The sequence below is a fragment of the Podarcis vaucheri genome, assembly GCF_965113315.1.
Source record: "Podarcis vaucheri genome assembly, chromosome: 2".
NCBI lineage: Eukaryota > Metazoa > Chordata > Lepidosauria > Squamata > Lacertidae > Podarcis > Podarcis vaucheri.
Window position 1 is genome coordinate 44733112 of NC_138760.1, and position 19706 is coordinate 44752817.

At 42.7% G+C, this 19706-nt stretch overlaps 1 protein-coding gene across 4 annotated transcripts in view; it reads right to left on the bottom strand.

Annotated features, from left to right (window-relative positions):
- Window positions 1-270: 270 nt before the first annotated feature.
- CDRT4 (CMT1A duplicated region transcript 4) overlaps window positions 271-19706 on the bottom strand; it is a 35143-nt gene continuing 15707 nt past the window's right edge. For all 4 annotated transcript variants that reach the window (XM_082213901.1, XM_082213902.1, XM_082213900.1 and 1 more), the window contains one exon: window positions 271-2445. In XM_082213901.1, coding sequence (XP_082070027.1) covers window positions 1931-2445 — 515 coding nt within the window. In that variant the 3' untranslated portion in view covers window positions 271-1930. The remainder of the gene's footprint in view (window positions 2446-19706) is intronic.

A 19706-nucleotide genomic window follows, 5' to 3' on the forward strand; every position in this document is an offset into this window, starting at 1 on the left:
AATAATAATAATAATAATAATGTGTTATTTATACCCCACCCATCTGGCTGAGTTTCCCCAGCCACTCTGGGCGGCTCCCAATCAAGTATTAAAAACAACACAGCATTAACTATTAAAAACTTCCCTAAAGAGGGCTGCCTTCAGATCTCTCTTAAATAATAATTACTAAAGTGAATGTATTCAGACATTACTTAGGAAGGTTAGGAAGATATTTCTAATATAAGAAATAGCAGAAAACAGGAAGAGACTTATTGTGAAATCTTGCCTTCTTTATCAGGTATGTCCTTTGTTTGTTTGTTTCGAAACATTATCTTTATTCAGTTTTGGGAAATGGTAACATGCATTAAACATAGCCAGCTCAAGGGCTGTTATCATAATACAAAGAATGAATTAAGTAACCAGCACACAAGACTGAAAACATCGTTAGGATAAGGGTGGTCACTGATCTGGGCACAACCCCTCCAACCCTGCTGTCCTCAGGAGAGTCCATAAAAGAGAAGCAGGAAACTGGGTCATGAGGGAACTGTTGGAAGCACAGCAAATGTTCAGTTTGCAGCTTTGTATGGGGGGTGGTACTTTTGTAATTGGCAAGTGTGACAGCAGACTGATGAGTTGGAGACCTGAGTCAGTTGAAAGTTGGCTGGCAGTGAGAAAGACTGCTGAGATTTGACCATTTGAGGAGCTGGAGGGAAAAGCGGTTCGGGAGGAGTTATTCCTCTGTGTCAACCTGGCCTAAGGAAGACGAACCTCTGTGTTCATTTCTCCTCAAGTTATACCCTGTTTTTCACCCAGTAAAGTAACAATGGCTAACAACCGTTATGAGCCTCTTTGGCTATATTCCACCTCCACAGTCAGAAGCAGTATGCTGGGAATCGCAAGTGGGCACCAAATGAACAGAAAGCTGGACCAGACGGGCCTTGAATGATCTTACAGGGTTGTTTGTGCATTCTTATTTGCCCTCACAATAAATGTGCAGCTGCCAAGACTCTGCTTATAGCATCTTACATTCATATGCTTAATAACACGTGAACCTTCTCAAAAGGAAGGGTGCAGGCAATTGCATGTACTAAATATGGGCAGTGGGATTCTATGTACACAATAGGGGCTGTATCCCTACTCACTTCAGTTGCCAACCTCACCAACCCTCTCCCTCTGCCTTTACAGCTCACCCAAAGAATGTCTCAGATCTTACCATACCTCTCTGAGGGTCTCCTGGACCACTCTCCTGGGCCATCCACCTGCCTGCATCTCTGTCCTTGGGTTCCCACCTCCTCACCTCACTTGGTTCTCTTGCCTGGGCCTCCTGCTTATCATAGAATGTAGAGTTGAAAGTGACCCCGAGGTTCATCTAGTGGTCCAACCTCCTGTAATGCAGGAATATTTTGCCCCACACAGGATTTGAACCTATGGCCCTGGTATTAAGAGTCTCATGTTCTACCAACTGAGCTATCCCAGCGTTTTTATGTCTCCCTTCTCCAGTTCCCTCCTACTCACCTCACCTAGGCTTGCATCTCTACTCTCTGGATCACTCCTCCTCTCCTCACCTGGGCCGCCTACCTGCCCACCAGCTTGCCACACTGTAGTTTACAGCACCACCTGTCTGCAGCCAAGCAAACTGCAGTGTGACCATATCCTTAACCATTTTTTATATCAGTGAGATACATCACTTGGAAATTGTGTCCAGCACTTGAAGGCAAAGCATTTCTGGGGCAAGAATGGGTGGGCAGGAGCTGGCATGATCAGGCACAGACCTGTGGCCCCATAACCTACTGTGCTCAGCCACTTCTGTGAGAGTGTGAAAAGACCTCTAATGTTTGACATCTGGTTTCATACGCTCTCATTCTGGTCAGTCTTTTCTTCTGCACAATATATCCCACATAAATGAACCCTCCTGTCTGGATTTCTAAAGAAAACGACCCAAATATAAATATTAGTTGCCGAAGGATTTTAATGTGGACCAATCCGAGGAGGCTTTTTGCATCTTCTTGCCTTTTCTGATACTGGAGGCCTCTAGTGGCTTCATTGGTAACACACGGAAAGGGACTCTTTTTTTGGCAAAAATGACAAAGTTACCTGGAGCTGAGGCTCCCTCTGGGAAAAAGCTGCTTACGGGGACTAGGCCACCATCAAAGAATTCCCTGCTAACGTAAAGGGGACTAGTTGCTATGCTGAATCGTGACACTGCTGGACTTGATTCAGCAGCCACACCTACGTCTTGAGACCCGCGGCTGCGCTTCTGCTGGGGGATGTGAGCAAGGCTGTTCTCCCTGCTGCTCAGTCCTTGAATGCTTATCCGAGGTGCTGACAGCAACTTGGAAATTCTTAATTTGTCTTGTTCCGCAAGCTTCTTGACCACGGGAGATGTGTGACTAGTGTAGGCTGGATACTGGATGCGGTGGATCAGATGCGGTGGGATGCCAATATTGCTTGATACCAAAGCCCGATCTAAAACCCAAAAGATAGAGAATATATATTAGTTTTCGGATTTTCGGTTTCAAGGATTTTGATTCCAGAAAACAAATCCTTGCCTATCTATACCGGTTTGTGCATAATGCTAAGCTGTGTTTTGTTTAAGCCATAGTTTGTTTAAGCACAAGTTGTCTCACAGATGATTGACCAAACCACATCTTGTTTCTCTAAAGCTTGCTTTGTTTTCTAGCTGTTCTTGCCCTGTGGCCTTTGTAGTTTGATGAGTGCCTTTCTGGAGTGGGATGGTCAAACAAACTATAATTAAAGATGAGTGCTGGGTTTGCATGTAAAACTAAGCCATAGCTGGAACAAACCAAGATTTGTATACCAATAACAAACTATGGCTTCTGACTGGTTTGTTGACAGTAAGCAATCCATAGTTAAGCTGCTGGAAAGGGTTAACATATAGCGCTATGTCATGGTTTAACAAAATATTGTTTAATAAGCCATGGTTTAGCATCATGTGCAGAATAGGTTTCTCCAAGGAAATCCCAAGGAAATAGAAATTCCCTTTAGCCTAGCCTGCAAACAGGAAGAGGACAGAGAAGTTCACAGAAATAAGACACAAAGTTAAAGAACTATGAAGAAGGACCTTGGAAATCCTGGAACACCTTTGTAGTGCTGGATCTAAAAAATAAGTAAATCATAAACCAATAGCTTCTTGACCACGGCACACAAACATTTATTTCAGATGAATCTTTCCCAACCTGCATGACATTGTTTGTTATGAAGCCCTCAATAAATAAAACAACTGCTATCATCACACACTGGCAGTTAAGTATCTACAGGGCAAAAGTGCTCTCAATTCAAGATCCAGCAATTCGTATTGGGTGCAGTGGTCCATAAAAGGCACACTGCAAGGCCAAGAAAAATTTATGCACCAGTAGCTGTATTTCACAACCTCAAGCTGTGCCTGAATCCACTTTGGCAGACATTGGAGAAAACTGGCCAGACGGTTTTGTGTTGGGAGCATGACACCTCAATGTAACAGCCTAACAATTATGCCTGCTGCCTTTGGACTCCTTGACTCAGCTGCTGTGAAACTACCACTGACATCTTGCTTCACATGGGGTGCAAAACCCTCTTGGATTTCTCTCCATTGTAAGTTGCACATTCACCTTCCCTGAAAGAACACATGGAAGTAAAACCCCCACCCCAATGTTCTTGGATGAGCTATTTTGTAGTCCTTTTGTGATTTCTTTTCTCTTTCTTTCTCCTGCATTGGCCCTCTCAGAACTGGCTGACAGTCCCACTCTGACTCTGGCAAGAAACCAAATTGGCCCTCATTCACGTTATTGGATCAAAATATAGAAGGAGCTTTAGTTACAATGCAAAAAGGTGCAGCCCCAGTTTTTTGTTTTTGTTTCTTGTACCACCTGACACATTAAGCTGCCCAAGCTACACTACACTTGGTGGAAAGAGAACAACAATTTCCTACAGCTGACTGTGCAAGAGATTCAAATGAGGGAAATAAAATAAAAGGTATTGGCTTACAGTAGGTGAATAGTAAATGCACAAAACAAATGGATGGAGAGAATCGAAAGATGGAAACTGGTGTCTGAGATGGAAATTGGTGTCTGAGCAGGAGATGAGTACTTGAATTCCAGCACAAACCTGGTTCCATTTGATCTAGGATATTCTACTTTGGTCTAATATTTGGGGAATTTCAATTCAGGATAAATCTAAGAAATAAAAATATGAGCTTTCAAATGGGTGAAAGTGGGTAATTTTTACATGACTGAAAAATTTCCCATAGATTTGAGTGGGAAGGGATGGGTCAAAAATATCCTATATTCAGTGAGCAGTTCATGGATGTTTAAAAATCATGTTTTGACATAAATGACATCAGGGTTGGGGAAACTAAGGCTCACTGGATGTTGTTGGAAGCCGACTCCTGTCACCCCCAGCCAACATGGTCAATGATAAGGGTGATAGGAGTTTGAGTCCAGAAACATCTGGAGGGCCACAGGTTCCCAACCACTGTATTGCAACATCCGCAGAAGCTCATGGAATCTTGTGCTGAGTGAAAGTAATAGCCAACCCTTCCCTTGATCTCAAGATGGAGGGCTGCATGTTGAAGTAGAAGAAACATTTCTGTGTTCTACTCAATCCTTCTGAATGACAGCATTCAAAATACAGGATCTTCCCCACCTCCTCTCGAGGCAAGAAATACATGACCATAGAAGGAAACCCAGTGAAGTTGCCAGTGCCTTTCTGCAGAGAACACCTTTCTTCCCCATAACCTGCATCTTTGATGGCAAAGCATCAGTCAGCTTTCGCACCCATGTGGCTCTATCATTTCCATATTTCCCCTTCCCTTTCCGGTTGCTTTTTTTTTTTTTTTTTTTTGCCCCTGCTGATATTTCACTGAACAAGGTCCCATCCTGCCTTGAGACCTTTAACACTGTGCCTATAAAATCCTAACACTTGGCTAGCTCTCTGCATGCCTTTTCTCTTCTCCATGGTTACCCCAGCTGAGAAACACTTTGTTTTTGTGTCACTTCCATTAGGCTGATTGAGTTTACAGGGGACGGCAGGAAACCATTTGATGGGAATATAAATTCCACGACACAAAACTCAACAGATAAAAATGTTCCTCTTGGAAGAGTTTTCCCTAGCACTGGGCAGCCTTTGTCAAGGAGTTTGCCACAGAGGAGTCAGCATGGACAAGTCCACTTGTAGCTTTCCTATGACATGCCAAGAGATTTTGTGACCCAACACTGCATAAGAGAGAGGGGGGGTGTTTCCAGATTCCCCCAACTGAAGAAAGTTTCTTTTTATGAAAGAGGGCAGGGGACATATTACTATCATGGCAACCTATCCAACAGTACATGTTAAAATGGATAATCGCTTCTAGTTCTGACGAGAAACTGGCATGGAGGCAATTTCCACATTCTTCTATTTAAAGACCATTTGCCTGTGGTAGGGAGAAAGAGAGGGGGAATAAAGTTAAACCCTGTTGGCTGTAACTCAGCATGTTCTGACAGTGTATAGAATGATTAGCAAAAGCAAACGAGGGGAAATGAAATTATACACTGAAGATAGGAACTTCGCAAATGGGTGGGCTTTTTATTTGAGAAGGGGGCTGCAGAGTTACAGTGTCTTTTGCTCTTTCTTGTTTCAAAGCTGTGTGTTTTTAGCCCTTCCTCGCCACACACGCATAAAGGTTGTAGGGCCCCTGAGCTTGTCTCCTATTTATTTTGCCATGTGGTTTCCATATACGCTCACTCTGGGGCCTCCAATCGGAAGGCGCTCCTACCTCAAGACACTAGCACGGGAAGGGAGAGGTGTGGCAAATGCTTTTGTTCGCTTTGTAATGGAGAGCCAGACTAATGCAAAACACTTGTCTTGAAGTGGGCATAATAGCTCCCCCTACACAAACGTATTTGAATTTCAGTCTTTGGCTAAGTACAGTCTCTACAGTTCTACTCTAAAGCAAGTAAGTATGTTGTAGCTCAACTGGTTGTCATCATCATGGTGCTCTTAAATGAGGGAGGGGGAGAGATAAAGCAGTCCACAAAGGGTGGGGGAGTATAATAAAGACTCTGTAAGAAAACAAAAAGTAGGAGTTCATGTTCTCACTAGAATTAGCAGAGGTTCAGATACACAAAGTCAGGCAGTTCAGGGATGCTAGGCTCATTCTCACAGTATTCATGGCTTGCTGTGCCCAGAAATTGTCATCTTTGTCAGTTTATGATGTTATTATTGGAGTTTTATGACTGTCATGTGCTTTTTGAAATACTGCTTGATGTTTTTGGGGTGGGAGTAGCCACTTTTGCAGGTATTTTTGTTTTTAGAAATGAGGATAATAAGTTTTAAAAATGCAAATACGTACATACAAATATAAATACATACATACTGAAACTCATCTCCAGGGGATGCTGTTGAGGACATAGGCAGGAAAAGATGAAAAGAGGGATTTTTTAGTAGTCCTTGCTACTATAAAAAAGGGTTTTTTTTGAAGAAGTTTTTTTTTCCTGAAGGGAGATGGAACCTCATTATTAGGATTTCCAGTACATTACTTTGAAAGACATGTGAAAACAAGAGTTGCATTAAAGTTGCCAAGTAGTTTCAATTTTATAATACTTTCTGTTGTAATTTCAGAACATCAGAATACACAGAACCCAAGAGGTGCCTCATATTCCATTTTCATTTCAAAATTTTAGATGCTACTTACTTTGGAGCCTGCCTTCTCAGGAGTCCTCGGGGCCATTAATTTTCAACCCTTGCTTCTGTTTGCCAGCCCAGACTCAGTACTTGTATGGTGAAGTTCTCATTCATGTGCTCCCTCATACAAACACAACCCGTGCAATCTGAGCCATTGAGAAGAATCCCTAAAGAGCATTTGCATTGGAATTTCAGCTTTGGTGTCACTGTAGATTCAGGTCCACAAAATCTAGCATACATTACCAGCAGTCACACATTAAGTGCAGCCTAGAATCCAACTCATGGGAAGGGATTTAGCCAGGCAGAGTCCCCCTCCAAGAAAGAAAGACAGGCTAGAATGAGGGAGGAATAGGAAGGAAACTGGAGGGAACCAGTGAGCCATCTAAATACAGCTGCTCTGTTCAGGAGGTGTAGTTGCTACAAAACCATATACAGTGCTACCTCAGTTTTCGAGAGTCTTGGAAGTCAAATGTTTCGGCTTCTGAACACCAAAAACCTGGAAGTAACTGCTTCAGTTTTCGAATACTTTTCGGAAGTCGAATGTGTCACACGGCTTCTGTTTTGAGTTTTCTGGAAGTAAAAGCTTTGGTTTTTGAACGTTTCAGAAGTCGAATGGTCTTCCGGAACAGATTAATTTCAAAACCCAAGGTACCACTGTATAGATAGCAGGAGGTAACAGAGACCCAGCCATAGACCTCCTATTACATTTAACTTACAGAATTCCCCCTTTTCCCCCTTATGATGTTATTGTCTTATAGATTGGTTTCTCATCCTTTCCTCCCATTTACGCATGCCTGAATCCTGTATCTCTATCTTAGGGTGGTCAGGTTTGTCTGCCTTTTGTAAAAAAGGACAAGACATCTGACACCTTTAATAGCTGTATAGAAGAGGCAGTTTCAACAGGTGTAGCCTACATGACTGGCTGCACTAAATAACACTTTAACACTTGATCTCCCATCTATCTATCTATCTATCTATCTATCTATCTATCTATCTATCTATCTATCATCTATCTATCTATCTATCATCTATCTATCTATCTATCTATCTATCTATCTATCTATCTATCTGAAGTCTAATTCCGAAGAACTAGTCCTTAACTTAATCTAGCTAGAAAGCTAGAACAGTTCCTAGAGATGGATTTTCTTGGGAGAAGATGCCATCTCCATCACAATTTTCAATCTTTTTTTCTTTGAAGACTCCCCCCCTCCCAATTTTTCCCCCTGCAGAGGAAAACACTGAGTTGTGGCTGCCGCTGTTGTACACAGAAACAGCCCCCTGCGCCTCCTGCAATGAGGCTATATTTTCCATTGTGTTTGTACAATGATTGTGCTCATATTGCAGGAATGACTCTGCTGTCGCTGTTGCACTAACAGTAAAATGGCTGGGGTGGAGCAGGGTGGGTGGGGAGTGATTCTGCAAACTCTTAAGGCAAGCCCAGGAATGCATCGAGTAAGAGAGCTGGGAAACTTTTCCTGGACCAGTTTTTGTTTTGTTTTTTACTGGGAAGGCCTATCCAGGTCAGTGACCCTGTCCTCAATTCCAGTGTTTTCACATATGCCTTTCCCCCTGTGCGGGTGAGAAAGCTTCTCCATATGAATGGACCCTTCCGCCTGGTGCCGACTGCACCGCACTATGGAGGAGCAAAGTTAAATATGGCCCCTTGGCAGGAAGGCACAGCTCACAGATATTTGGGGGTGGAGGAGAGAGCTTGCTAATGTGAAATGCCAAGGCAACAAATAGTTGACATTAGAATTGCATGCAGGCTGTGGGACTAGGCTATTCCTTTCAGGCACTCACACAAAGGGCCCCTTTTTTGTCTCGCTGCTAAAGACAAGCAACAGAACGAGAAATACAGAAACGATATTGATAGCTAGGGGAAAGGCTTGTGGAATTTCTGGGGAGGGTTTGCTATCCCAAAAGCACAATGGCCTGTGCTTTGAAATGCACAGACCACGTAGGAAGCAAAAGGCCACCAGGGTCTCACGTGACCATGGATTTGCCTTCCCCGCCTACCCCGGCCGATTCCCCCTCACTCAGAACTTGGTGAGAGTTCTTGCTGGTCTCCAACGTCTACAGTAACAATCCTGCCACACATTTAGCCAGCCTGGCCGCATACCCTCCAGCATTTCTCCAGTGAAAGTAGGGATGCCCTATTCCATCATCATCATCATCATCATTTTATTATTGATACCCCACCCATCTGACTGGGTTGCCCCAGCCACTCTGGGCGGCTTCCAACATATATAAAAACATAATAAAACATTAAATACAAAAACCCCGCTTCCCCATACAGGGCTGTCTTCAGATGTTTTCGAAAGGTTGTATAGTACTTAGCTCCTTGGCTTGGAGGTTACATAACTCCATACTTTCCATACATTTTTCTGATGTCTTAAGGAAAAGCGGGACATTTTGGGATCAAATCAGAAACCAAGATGGCTTCTGTAAATCCGGGACTGTCCTTGGAAAATAGGGACATTTGCAGGGTCTGTGACTGTGCACATCATGGCGGCCTAGATTGCCTTCCACTGATTCATAGAACCAAAGAATCATAGAATTGTAGAGTTGGAAGGGACCGCAAAGGGTCATTCAGTCCCAACCCCCTGCAATGCAGGAATTTGAGCTAAAGCATCCATGGCAGATGGCCATCCATAGGCAAGTCTTTAGCATATGCGCTGCCGGGGTGCAAAGATCCGCCCAGCGCCCCCAAATTTAGTTTAGCCCCCCAATTAACTTTTGCATCACCGTTGTGAGCGCTGTTGTTGAGTCTGACAAGCGGCACCATTGTGAATGACAAGCACCACCGCTGGCGCGGTGTGTTTTGGGTAAATGAGTGTGCAAACTGTAAGTGAAACCGTAGTGAAACAGTAGGTATACATCTAGTTACAGGTAGGTAGCCGTGTTGGTCTGCCGTAGTTGAAACAATTTGTTATTGGTATGAGCTTTCGTGTGCATGCATCTGAAGAAGTGTGCATTCACACCAAAGCTCATACCAATAACAAACTTAGTTGGTCTCTAAGGTGCTACTGGAATGAATTTTTTTTAATAGGTATACATTTCGCTAATACCTAGGTATATATGTATTTTGGTCTTTTTTACTTGATCAAAATTATTTATTATTTCATAACAGGTAGATAGTTAAGAGCTTAGGCAGCTTCAGTGGTGGGCGCCTGGTGCCCTCCAGAATTCGGTGCCCTGAACCCCTTGCACCCCCAGGTAAAGACGGCCCTGGCCATCCAACCTCTACTTAAAAACCTCCAAGGAAGGACTTGTTCAGCACTGTTGACAGGTGCCAGGCCAGAGAAGCTTAGGTCTGGAGCTACACATGGGGTGTCCAAGTCAGGTTTGCAGACTTCAGGTGTTGTTTCTTTGCTGCAAAGCAGAATCCAGTGAGCGATATTTATAAAAGGAGCAGTTGGAGGAGGTCACATAGTTGTAGCATTGTCTGTGCCTGCCTCCTCCTTCCATTTTGCCCCAACCTACAGTTCCGGACCCATAGTTCTGTTACAGTGAAGAAGCGCTGCCCAAAGTTTGGAAATATAACTTGGATAAATAAAGTGTGGTTCTATTCTAAGGGCCTTCTCTTGGATGATAATAGACCCACAGTTGTTGCTCATTTTGGGGGGATCCAGATGGTTTCCTTCTGTGGCAGGGATAGAGCATTTTCCAAGGACTTGGGAGGAAATATAGCTCAATGCCTGTGCTGGGTACAGATGAGCACGAAAGCAGCACAAGGCAGGAAGAAGCATTTTTTTCTTTTCTTTTCAAAAAGGCAGCTAGAAAGGCCTCAGACCGACACCATGCAAAATGCCTCAGCAGCTTAGCATTTAATCTATAGCTAATGGGGGAAGAGGAAGCATTGCTGCACAGCGAATGAACCATGTTAAACGTTGGCTGTTTGTGGCACTGCCAGCCAAAGGAACAATCCTAACACCTAAGATTCATCAAGCTAGACCTTACAACTTCATTGTTTCCCTAGCTACTAGGATCCTAAAGCGTCCTAATTCCCAGAATGAAATCTAAACTGGAATCTAGAAACATATAAAAAATGCTGTGAAAGTGGAGTTTTTAAAAAAGCGTTTTGAAAAATATATTAAATTTGCCATAAGCTCACCATAGCCATCTAGTGTCACATTTGTATAATGCACTTAAAACATTATATTTGCAGCTGTACAGCTGAGTCCTAAGGTTAGTCAATAGCCAATTACTTGAACTGGGGTACATTGCATTCGGTGGGGGGGGGCACACTGTTCTGATTCATTAGATGCAACTTGTGAACCCTGTACCATGCACAACTTCACAATCTGGAATTACACAATATGGGCAGCTGGGTTTAGACCACCAACTAGGAGTTCTGCCCCCTCCCACCTTGTGTAGGAGGAATTGAAGACATCGCTTTTAAAGCTCCTTTGAACATTGCCACCATTTCCATTGCAAATACATACATACTGGGAGATAATATCAGGGTCGTTTAAGACAAGGCTGTGCAATTGAATGGGATGCATGGCACATCACTCTGGCGCCAAGGGAGTTAGCAATGCAGCTTGAGCATGACGCACAGTGGGATTGTAGATAGTGCAAACAATCCTAGGCATTGTGGATAGAGATGAAGGAGGCACATAATAGCACGAACGTATTCCAGAGGGTGGTAACGTAGCCACTTGACCACCACTAACACCCTGTGCTTTTTCACCTTTAACACCTGCATGATGCAGACATTTTAAAAGTAAATGTCATTTCCACTTGAAACCTTTGATTACTACAGCTCCTAGTCAGAGCAGACAGCACAGACAACAGTGTTGGACACAAAGGCTGAGCTGCTCTGTGCTTTGATGCTCAAACTAGCCCTGCCAAAGAGCCCTGCCTTTCACAGAGCAAATCCTCACCACTTTCAGAAGTGATCTGCCCCTAAAGCATCATTCAACAGCTGTTTTGCTCGTTTCCCCCTGAAGTGGTATTCTGTTGCTGTTGCTGCACAGACACTCCTCCATGCCCATCAGACAGTAAACCTTGGATATAAGTGACTGCCCAATTTCCAAACAGTCAGAGAAAGAGAGAGAGGGAGAGGGAGAGGAAGTGCTGTAGCAGCCCGAACAAAGGCCGCCTTTGTGAGCTTGGAGAACAAGCCAGGAAAACACAACACGGCATTAAAAATTACATGCTAGGCTGGCAGAATCATTCAGAAGGGGATCAACCAATTCAGACGGCGTTTCCCCAGGACTCCAGTGAGAAATTCCGGCACCGCCGTTTCAGAGCAGAGCTAAGTCTGAAGACATTTGAGTTCTTCTCAAACTGTTCTAAGAAAAGCGCCGCAAATTCTGGAGCGGACACACGGCTGTCATTCCCAGCTTGCGTGTCCTAATAATACATGCCAGGTTTGAAAAGTCCATGGAATCTGGTTGTCATTAACTCTCTGCTGATGTTATTGAGGAGGAGTGAATGGTGAGCCTGCAAAGGGCACAGGATTGAAAGACCCAACGGTCCTCCTGCTACAAAAATTAGGCGGCTGCTAATTTTATTTGCCCTGAAATTACCCGTGAGCAAATGCCAATTCCATGTGACGGCAGATATCACTAGGTGGCACTGTTGTGAAACTTGCCTTTTAAGGCTTATTTGACCCAGGAAGTTGACCATGTGCATTGATTTAGGGCGCTGCTGGACAGAGTATTGGGATTCAAGAGCATGGCAGAAAATTGAGGTTTCCGCAATTAAAGTGGATTAAAGCGCTATGTCACCTAGTGCAACAAATCCACTTTTACAAAAGAAACAGATTTCTTTGCAGTTCAGAAAGTGATGGGGAAATGAACAGAAAACGTGGAATGAATGAGTGAATCATTCATGGGGATACATGCCAACAACCCGCAAGCAAATTAGGAGGAATGCAAAAGGAATGTTCATCATCGTATAACCTCCTTGCAAGCAAATCAGAATGAATGCTCAGTACAGTGGTACCTCGGGTTACAGACCCTTCAGGTTGCAAACTCCGCTAACCCATAAATAGTACCTCGGGTTAAGAACTTTGCTTCAAGATGAGAACAGAAATCGTGTGGCGGCGCAGTGGCAGCGGGAGGCCCCATTAGCTAAAGTGGTACCTCAGGTTAAGAACAGTTTCGGGTTAAGAACTGACCTCCAGAACAAATTAAGTTCTTAACCCAAGGTACCACTGTAAAGATTCAGTATAATCAAACTGTGTGATCTTTGTGCAAGAAAATCAGGATGAATGCCCACAACATAGGTTAAAGCCTTTCTTCATTATTGCAGTTTAGATTCCACCTTCATTCAAGGTAGGTAATAACCACCAACCCCCTCAGACACCTTTTCTTTTTAAAAAACTAAATCGGGTATCCGGGCTGCAAAGCCCACTGAGAGATTGATGCATGCTGCAGACTTGGCCCTTTCCACACTACTGATTTTAAACCTCCAAACTGCCCCTCCCAGCTGCTTACTCCCATGGGCCTTTGCCAGTCATACCCTGGAACTCAAATGCCTTAAGCTCCCAAACAAATCGGCTCCCAAACGATCAAAATCTAGAAGTGAGTCTTCTGGTTTTCAAGCTATTTTTGGAAGCTGAATGTCCGACAGGGCTTCTGTGGCTTCCTGCACCCAATCAGAAGACACACTTTGGTTTCCGAACATTTTGGAAGTCAAACAGACTTCCTGAACGGATTCTGTTAGACTTCCAAGGTACGACTGTTGAGTACAAGTTGAGGGGGAAAGAACAGGCATTTATTCAGGTGGATCTGCTACTCCATATCTCCAAAAAAAAGGCCTGACAGTCCTCAGGTGATTTGAGCTAACTCACGGCTCATTTTTTCTCCCTCTCTCTTGCCTAAAGGTAAAGTTACCCCTGACCGTTAGATCCAGTTGTGGACAACTCTGGGGTTGCGCGCTCATCTCGCTCTATAGGCCAAGGGAGCCAGTGTTTGTCCGCAGACAGCTTCCGGGTCATGTGGCCAGCATGACTAAGCCACTTCTAGCGAACCAGAGCAGCGCACGGAAACACCGTTTACCTTCCCGCCAGAGTGGTACCTATTTATCTACTTGCACTTTGACGTGCTTTCAAACTGCTAGGTGGGCAGGAGCAGGGACCGAAAAACAGGAGCTCACTCCGTCGTAGTGATTCGAACCGCCAACCTTCTGATTGGCAATCCCTAGGCTCTGTGGTTTAGACCACAGCACCACCCATGTCCCTTCTCTCTCTCTTGCCTACTTCTGCCCATTTCTTCCAAAATGCATCACCTGATGTTTCTATGCAAACACATCCACCACACCCGCCCACAAACTTATCTGAATGTGTCCTTCTCCAAGCTGTAATGATGGCTGGGTGCTTCTGAACGCTCAAGAGATGCCTCCACGTACCAGGAGACCATCTCCTAACCTCAGTTAGCTGATATCTTATCAACGGGAGCTCACTATTACAGCCAGCAATCTTCCTAACAAAAGCAACGGTCACCCAGGTGCTAATAATAATAGGAATCAAATCCTTATGAAGCCCCCTGAGGATGTAGCAGTGCCTGAGAGTACAATTTTGCTATGTGAAGAAGTACCCTTGAGCTGTAAAAAAATCCCTGAAGGTATGATCGGCGCTGCAATACCATTTACTTGGGCCTAATTCTCAAGGAATGTGCTTCTGAGCAAATGTGCTTAGAGGTGTGCTGCACATCACATATGAAACCATGAAATATAAGACATGCTTGTAAAGAAGGAAGTGGGTGTTGACTTTTCCTAAGCTACTCAGCCACTTGCACAGCACTCAGTTGTTAAAATTTCACACCTCCAGGGGACTATCCTTGGAGCTCTCTAAGCTGATCAATTCAGGACCATTGCAGACTATGCAAAAATGCTACCAAAGGACTGAAGTTCTAAAGAAGAAGGCTTAATACACCCCAGATCCTATTTTTCCTGAAATTATTAGGAAAGGAATGGGATACCAGGTGCCTGGTATCAGGAGGCCAGACTATTTGTCCTCCTAGGATGGCATTTTCTTTTTTCTTTTTATTAAATTTTATTAGAAATCAGCGCACAATACATTCTAAAATACATATACATATACTTACATTACAAGGTAAGATCCCGCAAGAGAAAAGAAAAAAAGAAAAACAAGAAAGAAAAACCCAAAAAAAAAGAAGAAAAAAGAAGAACACACGAATCATAAACACAAACCAATAATTAACTTCCATTCATCTCGGTCTTGGAATACACATCCTTACATTATTTCTGCAGTAATACTATCATTAACATAATACATCGAGGGCTTTAGTTATCGTCTACTGCTAAATTGTTGATTCCCATGTTTATCTCAAGGTACTTTAGAAATTTAATCCATTCATCTTTATGTTTAACTATGTTATTTTGCCTTATTTTTTGTGTTAGTCTAGCTATGTCAATATATTGATATAGCCTTAGTTGCCACTCACCAATCGTGGGTACATCAAGGGATTTCCATTTTTGCGCTATTAAAATCCTCGCCGCGGCCATAGCATATTGCACAAAGGTTTGGTCTGGTTTTTTAATTTCCTCACTAATCATCCCTAAAAGAAACAGCTCAGGTGTTTTGGTGAAATTATATTTCAAAATTTTCTTCAATTCCTCATAAATTTGTCCCCAGAATTCCTTCACTACATCACAGGTCCACCAGATATGGATAAAGGTCCCAACCTTGTTTTTACATCTCCAGCAGTTGTTGTCTACAGATTTATACATTTTTCCTAACTTTGCTGGGGTCAGGTACCAACGGTACATCATTTTCTCTAGGTTCTCACGAAGGGTTGCACACGCTGTAAATTTCATTCCTTTCCTCCAAAGTGTCTGCCATTTATTATATTCAATATTATGTCCAAGGTCTCTGTCCCATTTTACCATTACTCCCTTCACCAAGTCCTCTTTAGTATCCCATTCTAGTAATAGTTTATACATTTTGGAGAGGAGTTTGTCATTACTTTCTAAAATTTCCAGCTGAAATCTCGATTTTTTTTCATTCATCCCCTGTTTCTTGTGTTCACCCCACAATGCATTAATCTGGTGAAAATGTAACCATTCTTTTACCTTTTCTTTCAACTCTTCGTAAGGCTTCACTTTCCACCCTTCTTCTGTCTTTACTAAGAGATCCTCATACGTCCATCTTTCACCTGTCATTTTTTTTTTAATGATATCAACTGGGGAGAGCCACCAAGGGATGCCCTTTTCAATCATTTTATACCTATTCCACACTTCCAATAATGAACCTCTGACTATATGGTTTGTAAAACCTCTATGGACCCCACTTTTCTCCTGCCATAGGTAGGCATGCCACCCAAACCTGATATCAAAACCCTCCAAATCTAATAGGTCTGTATTCCTAAGGGTGGCCCAGTCCTTTATCCAGCATATACAAGCTGCCTCATAGTAAAGCCTTATATTTGGGACTGCAAAGCCGCCCCTCTCTCTTGAGTCTGTTAGGTATTTAAGTTTTATTCTGGGTCTCTTCCCCTGCCAAATAAACTTGGTCAGGGTTTTTTGCCAGTTCCTAAAGCAGGAGGTGCCTTTTATTATCGGGATATTTTGGAACAGGAACAATAATCTTGGAAGAATGCACATCTTAATTGCTGCCATCCTTCCTGTCCATGAAAGTTTCAGCCTATGCCAGATATCCAAATCTTTTTTTATTTCATGCCATACCTTATTATAATTATCTTCAACCAAATTTATATTTTTCGGTGATAGCCAAATTCCCATATATTTTACTTTATTCACAATTTTAATACCGATCTTTCTTTCCAATAGGTTTTTATCCTGATCATCCAAATTCTTTATTAAGATTTTTGTTTTCTTCCTATTTAATCTAAATCCTGACAATCTACCAAATTCCTCCAATAATTCTACCGCCCTACCAGCACTGTCCACTGGATTCTCCAAGGACAGAACCAGGTCATCGGCATACGCCTTCAGCTTAAAATCTTTCTTCCCAATTCTTATTCCCCTCACGTCTGTTGCCTCTCTTATTTTGTTTGCAATCACCTCCAACACAACTATAAACAACAAGGGGGACAATGGGCAGCCTTGCCTCGTACCTTTCATAATCTTAAAGGATTTGGTCAGATTGTTATTTATAATCATCCTGGCCTGTTGTTCTGAATATATTGCCTTAATACCTTTCATGTAGGGGCCTTCTATGCCTGCCTTATCCATACATTGTGATAAAAATTCCCAAGAGACGTTATCGAAGGCTTTTTCAGCGTCTATGAAGATTAATGCAGCTGGTATATCTATTTTCATATCTAGATACTCAATGATGTTTAATATATGGCGAACGTTATCTTTCTGATGTCTGTTAGGAAGGAATCCCGCTTGATCTTTATGTATGTATTTCATTAAAAGTTTCTTAAGTCTACTGGCCATGATATCAGCAAAGATCTTATAGTCACTATTAAGTAATGAGATTGGCCTATAATTTTTTAAGTCTGTTTTTTCAGTTTCTGTTTTTGGAATCAAGGTTATATATGCCTCTTTCCAGGAGCAGGGAATCTTCCCTCCCTGGAAGATGTTATTTATGACATCTCTGAGGACCGGCACTAAATATTCCCCTAGCGTTTTGTAATATTTTGAGGACAGACCATCCGGCCCAGGAGCCTTTCCATTCTTCATCCTGCTAATAGCCTCCTTAACCTCATTTACTGTAACCTCCTTATTCAATTGTACTCTATCCTCTTCTGTTATATATTTCCTTCCGTTTTGATCCAAATAATTTTTAATTTCTGCGCTATCTTCCTCCCCTCTTTTATACAGTTTTTCGAAGAATTGAATAAACTTTTTTTCTATTTCATCAGGGTCTTCTATGATGTTATCCTCCACTATTATTTTATTTATCACATTTTGTTTCTTTCTTTTTCTTAACTGCCACGCGAGTAGCTTCCCCATTTTATTCGCGGATTCAAAGTACCTCTGCTTCATAAATTTAATTGTCCATTCTATATCCTGATTTAATATCGCTGAGTATTGAGACTGCAGCACTTTAGAGGCTCGGTTGGTCTCATCATCTGTCGGGTTTATAGTCAGTTTTCTCTCACAAATTCTCAGCTTAGTGAGAATGTCCTCTTTCTTTTGCTCCCTTAACTTCCTCCTATAGTTATTTTGTTGTATTAGGAGTCCCCTTAAAACCGCCTTGCTGGCGTCCCATACAATATCAATGGTGGCTTCCTTATTCAAATTTAAATCCAAATATTCTTTCAGGGTATTTTTTGCTTTTTCTTTCACCTCTTCACTTTCAAATAAACTCTCTTTCATCCTCCACCTGTACTGCCCCCTTACTTCATTTTTTATTTCCATAACCAAAGCACAGTGGTCGGAAAGTGTCCTAGGTTGAATTTCACATCTCTTCACTCTCAACGAAAGTGCTCTTGTCATCCAGATCTGGTCGATTCTGCCCCAACTCTGGTGGGGTTCAGAATAATGAGTAAACTGTTTAACAGTGGGGTTTTTGTGCCTCCAAATGTCGATTAAATCTAAATTTTCCTCCATATCATTAAACGATTTCGGCAATTTTCCCCTATTCAGTTTCCCCTTCTTTTCACTCCTGTCCAGATCCGGTACTGGAACTCCATTCATATCCCCGAGCAGGATCAATTTCTGGGCATCTAACTCTACTAAAATGCGTTCAAGTTTCTCAAAAAATTCTGCTCTGTTTGTATTCGGGGCATAAACGGTCACAACGTTAATTTTTTCCCCCCGGAAATTTAATTGAACCCCTAGGATTCTTCCTTCCTCATCTTTACAGATCTGTACAGGCTCCCACTTCTCTTTAACATATATCACTACTCCTTTTTTTTTATTTACCTCCGAATTGATAAACTCTACTCCCAGTTTTTTATTCACCAGGATATGTTTATGTTTCTTAGCAATGTGAGTTTCCTGAAAGCAGATTACATCATAGTTCTTATTTTTCAAAACTTTCTCATTTTCTACTCTTGCCTGCTGACAGATTTCCAGCATTGGTTCTCCAGCCCCACTTGATACCTGATTAAATTTTTTTATTATATGCTGAGATTCCTGCATTGCAGGGGGTTGGACTAGATGACCCATGAGGTCCCTTCAAACTCTACAATGCTACGATTCTATATGAGATCTCACAGATTGAACTTGGGACCTGTCGCCTGCACAGTATTTTTTGCTGCTTCCTAGCTAACCTTCGTATAGTTAAAGCTATGGTTTCCCCTGTAGTGATGTATGGAAATAAGAGCTAGACCATAAAGAAGGCTGATCGCCGAAGAATTAGTCCTTTTGAATTATGGTCCTGGAGGAGACTCTTGGGAGTCCCATGGACTGCAAGAAGATCAAACCTCTCCACTCTGAAGGAAATCAGCCCTGAGTGCTCACTGGAAGGACAGATCCTGAAGCTGAGGCTCCAATACTTTGGCCACCTCATGAGAAGAGAAGACTCCCTGGAAAAGACCCTGATGTTGGGAAAGATGGAGGAGAAGGGAATGACAGAGGACGAGATGGTTGGACAGTGTTCTCGAAGCTACCAGCATAAGTTTGACCAAACTGCAGGAGACAGTGGAAGACAGGAGTGCCTGGCGTGCTCTGGTCCATGGGGTCACGAAGAGTCGGACATGACTAAACGACTAAAGAGGTGTGCACACAATAAGGTATATAAGGAGTCACTGGGATCCTTGTATTTTTTATTTTTTGCTACAATGGATTGATAATATGGCTGTATTTTCCAACTGAGCTCTCAATGGACCATGCATTCCTGCACCCCCAACTCAGTATCCATGCATTAAGTCCTTGAATAAACTGAAAGCATATTTCCCTGGTCTCTAGAAAAACAAAAACAAAAGCCAGGCATCACTTCCTCTCCAAAGAAGCCTCAGGCTTATTTCATATCTGCCATCATCTTAAAATAACTGAGCTTTACAGCAGGACATGATGCCATCCGTGATTGGGCTCATGCTATGCATCACCAAGAGGTCACTCTCTGGCTCAGTTACAGTATAAAAGCAGGACTGTGCACCAAACCCCCAATGGCCACTCCAGGACGGGAAACGCAGGTTCATGAGAGGGCAATTTGAAGCAGAAAAGTGGCAGGGGGAGGG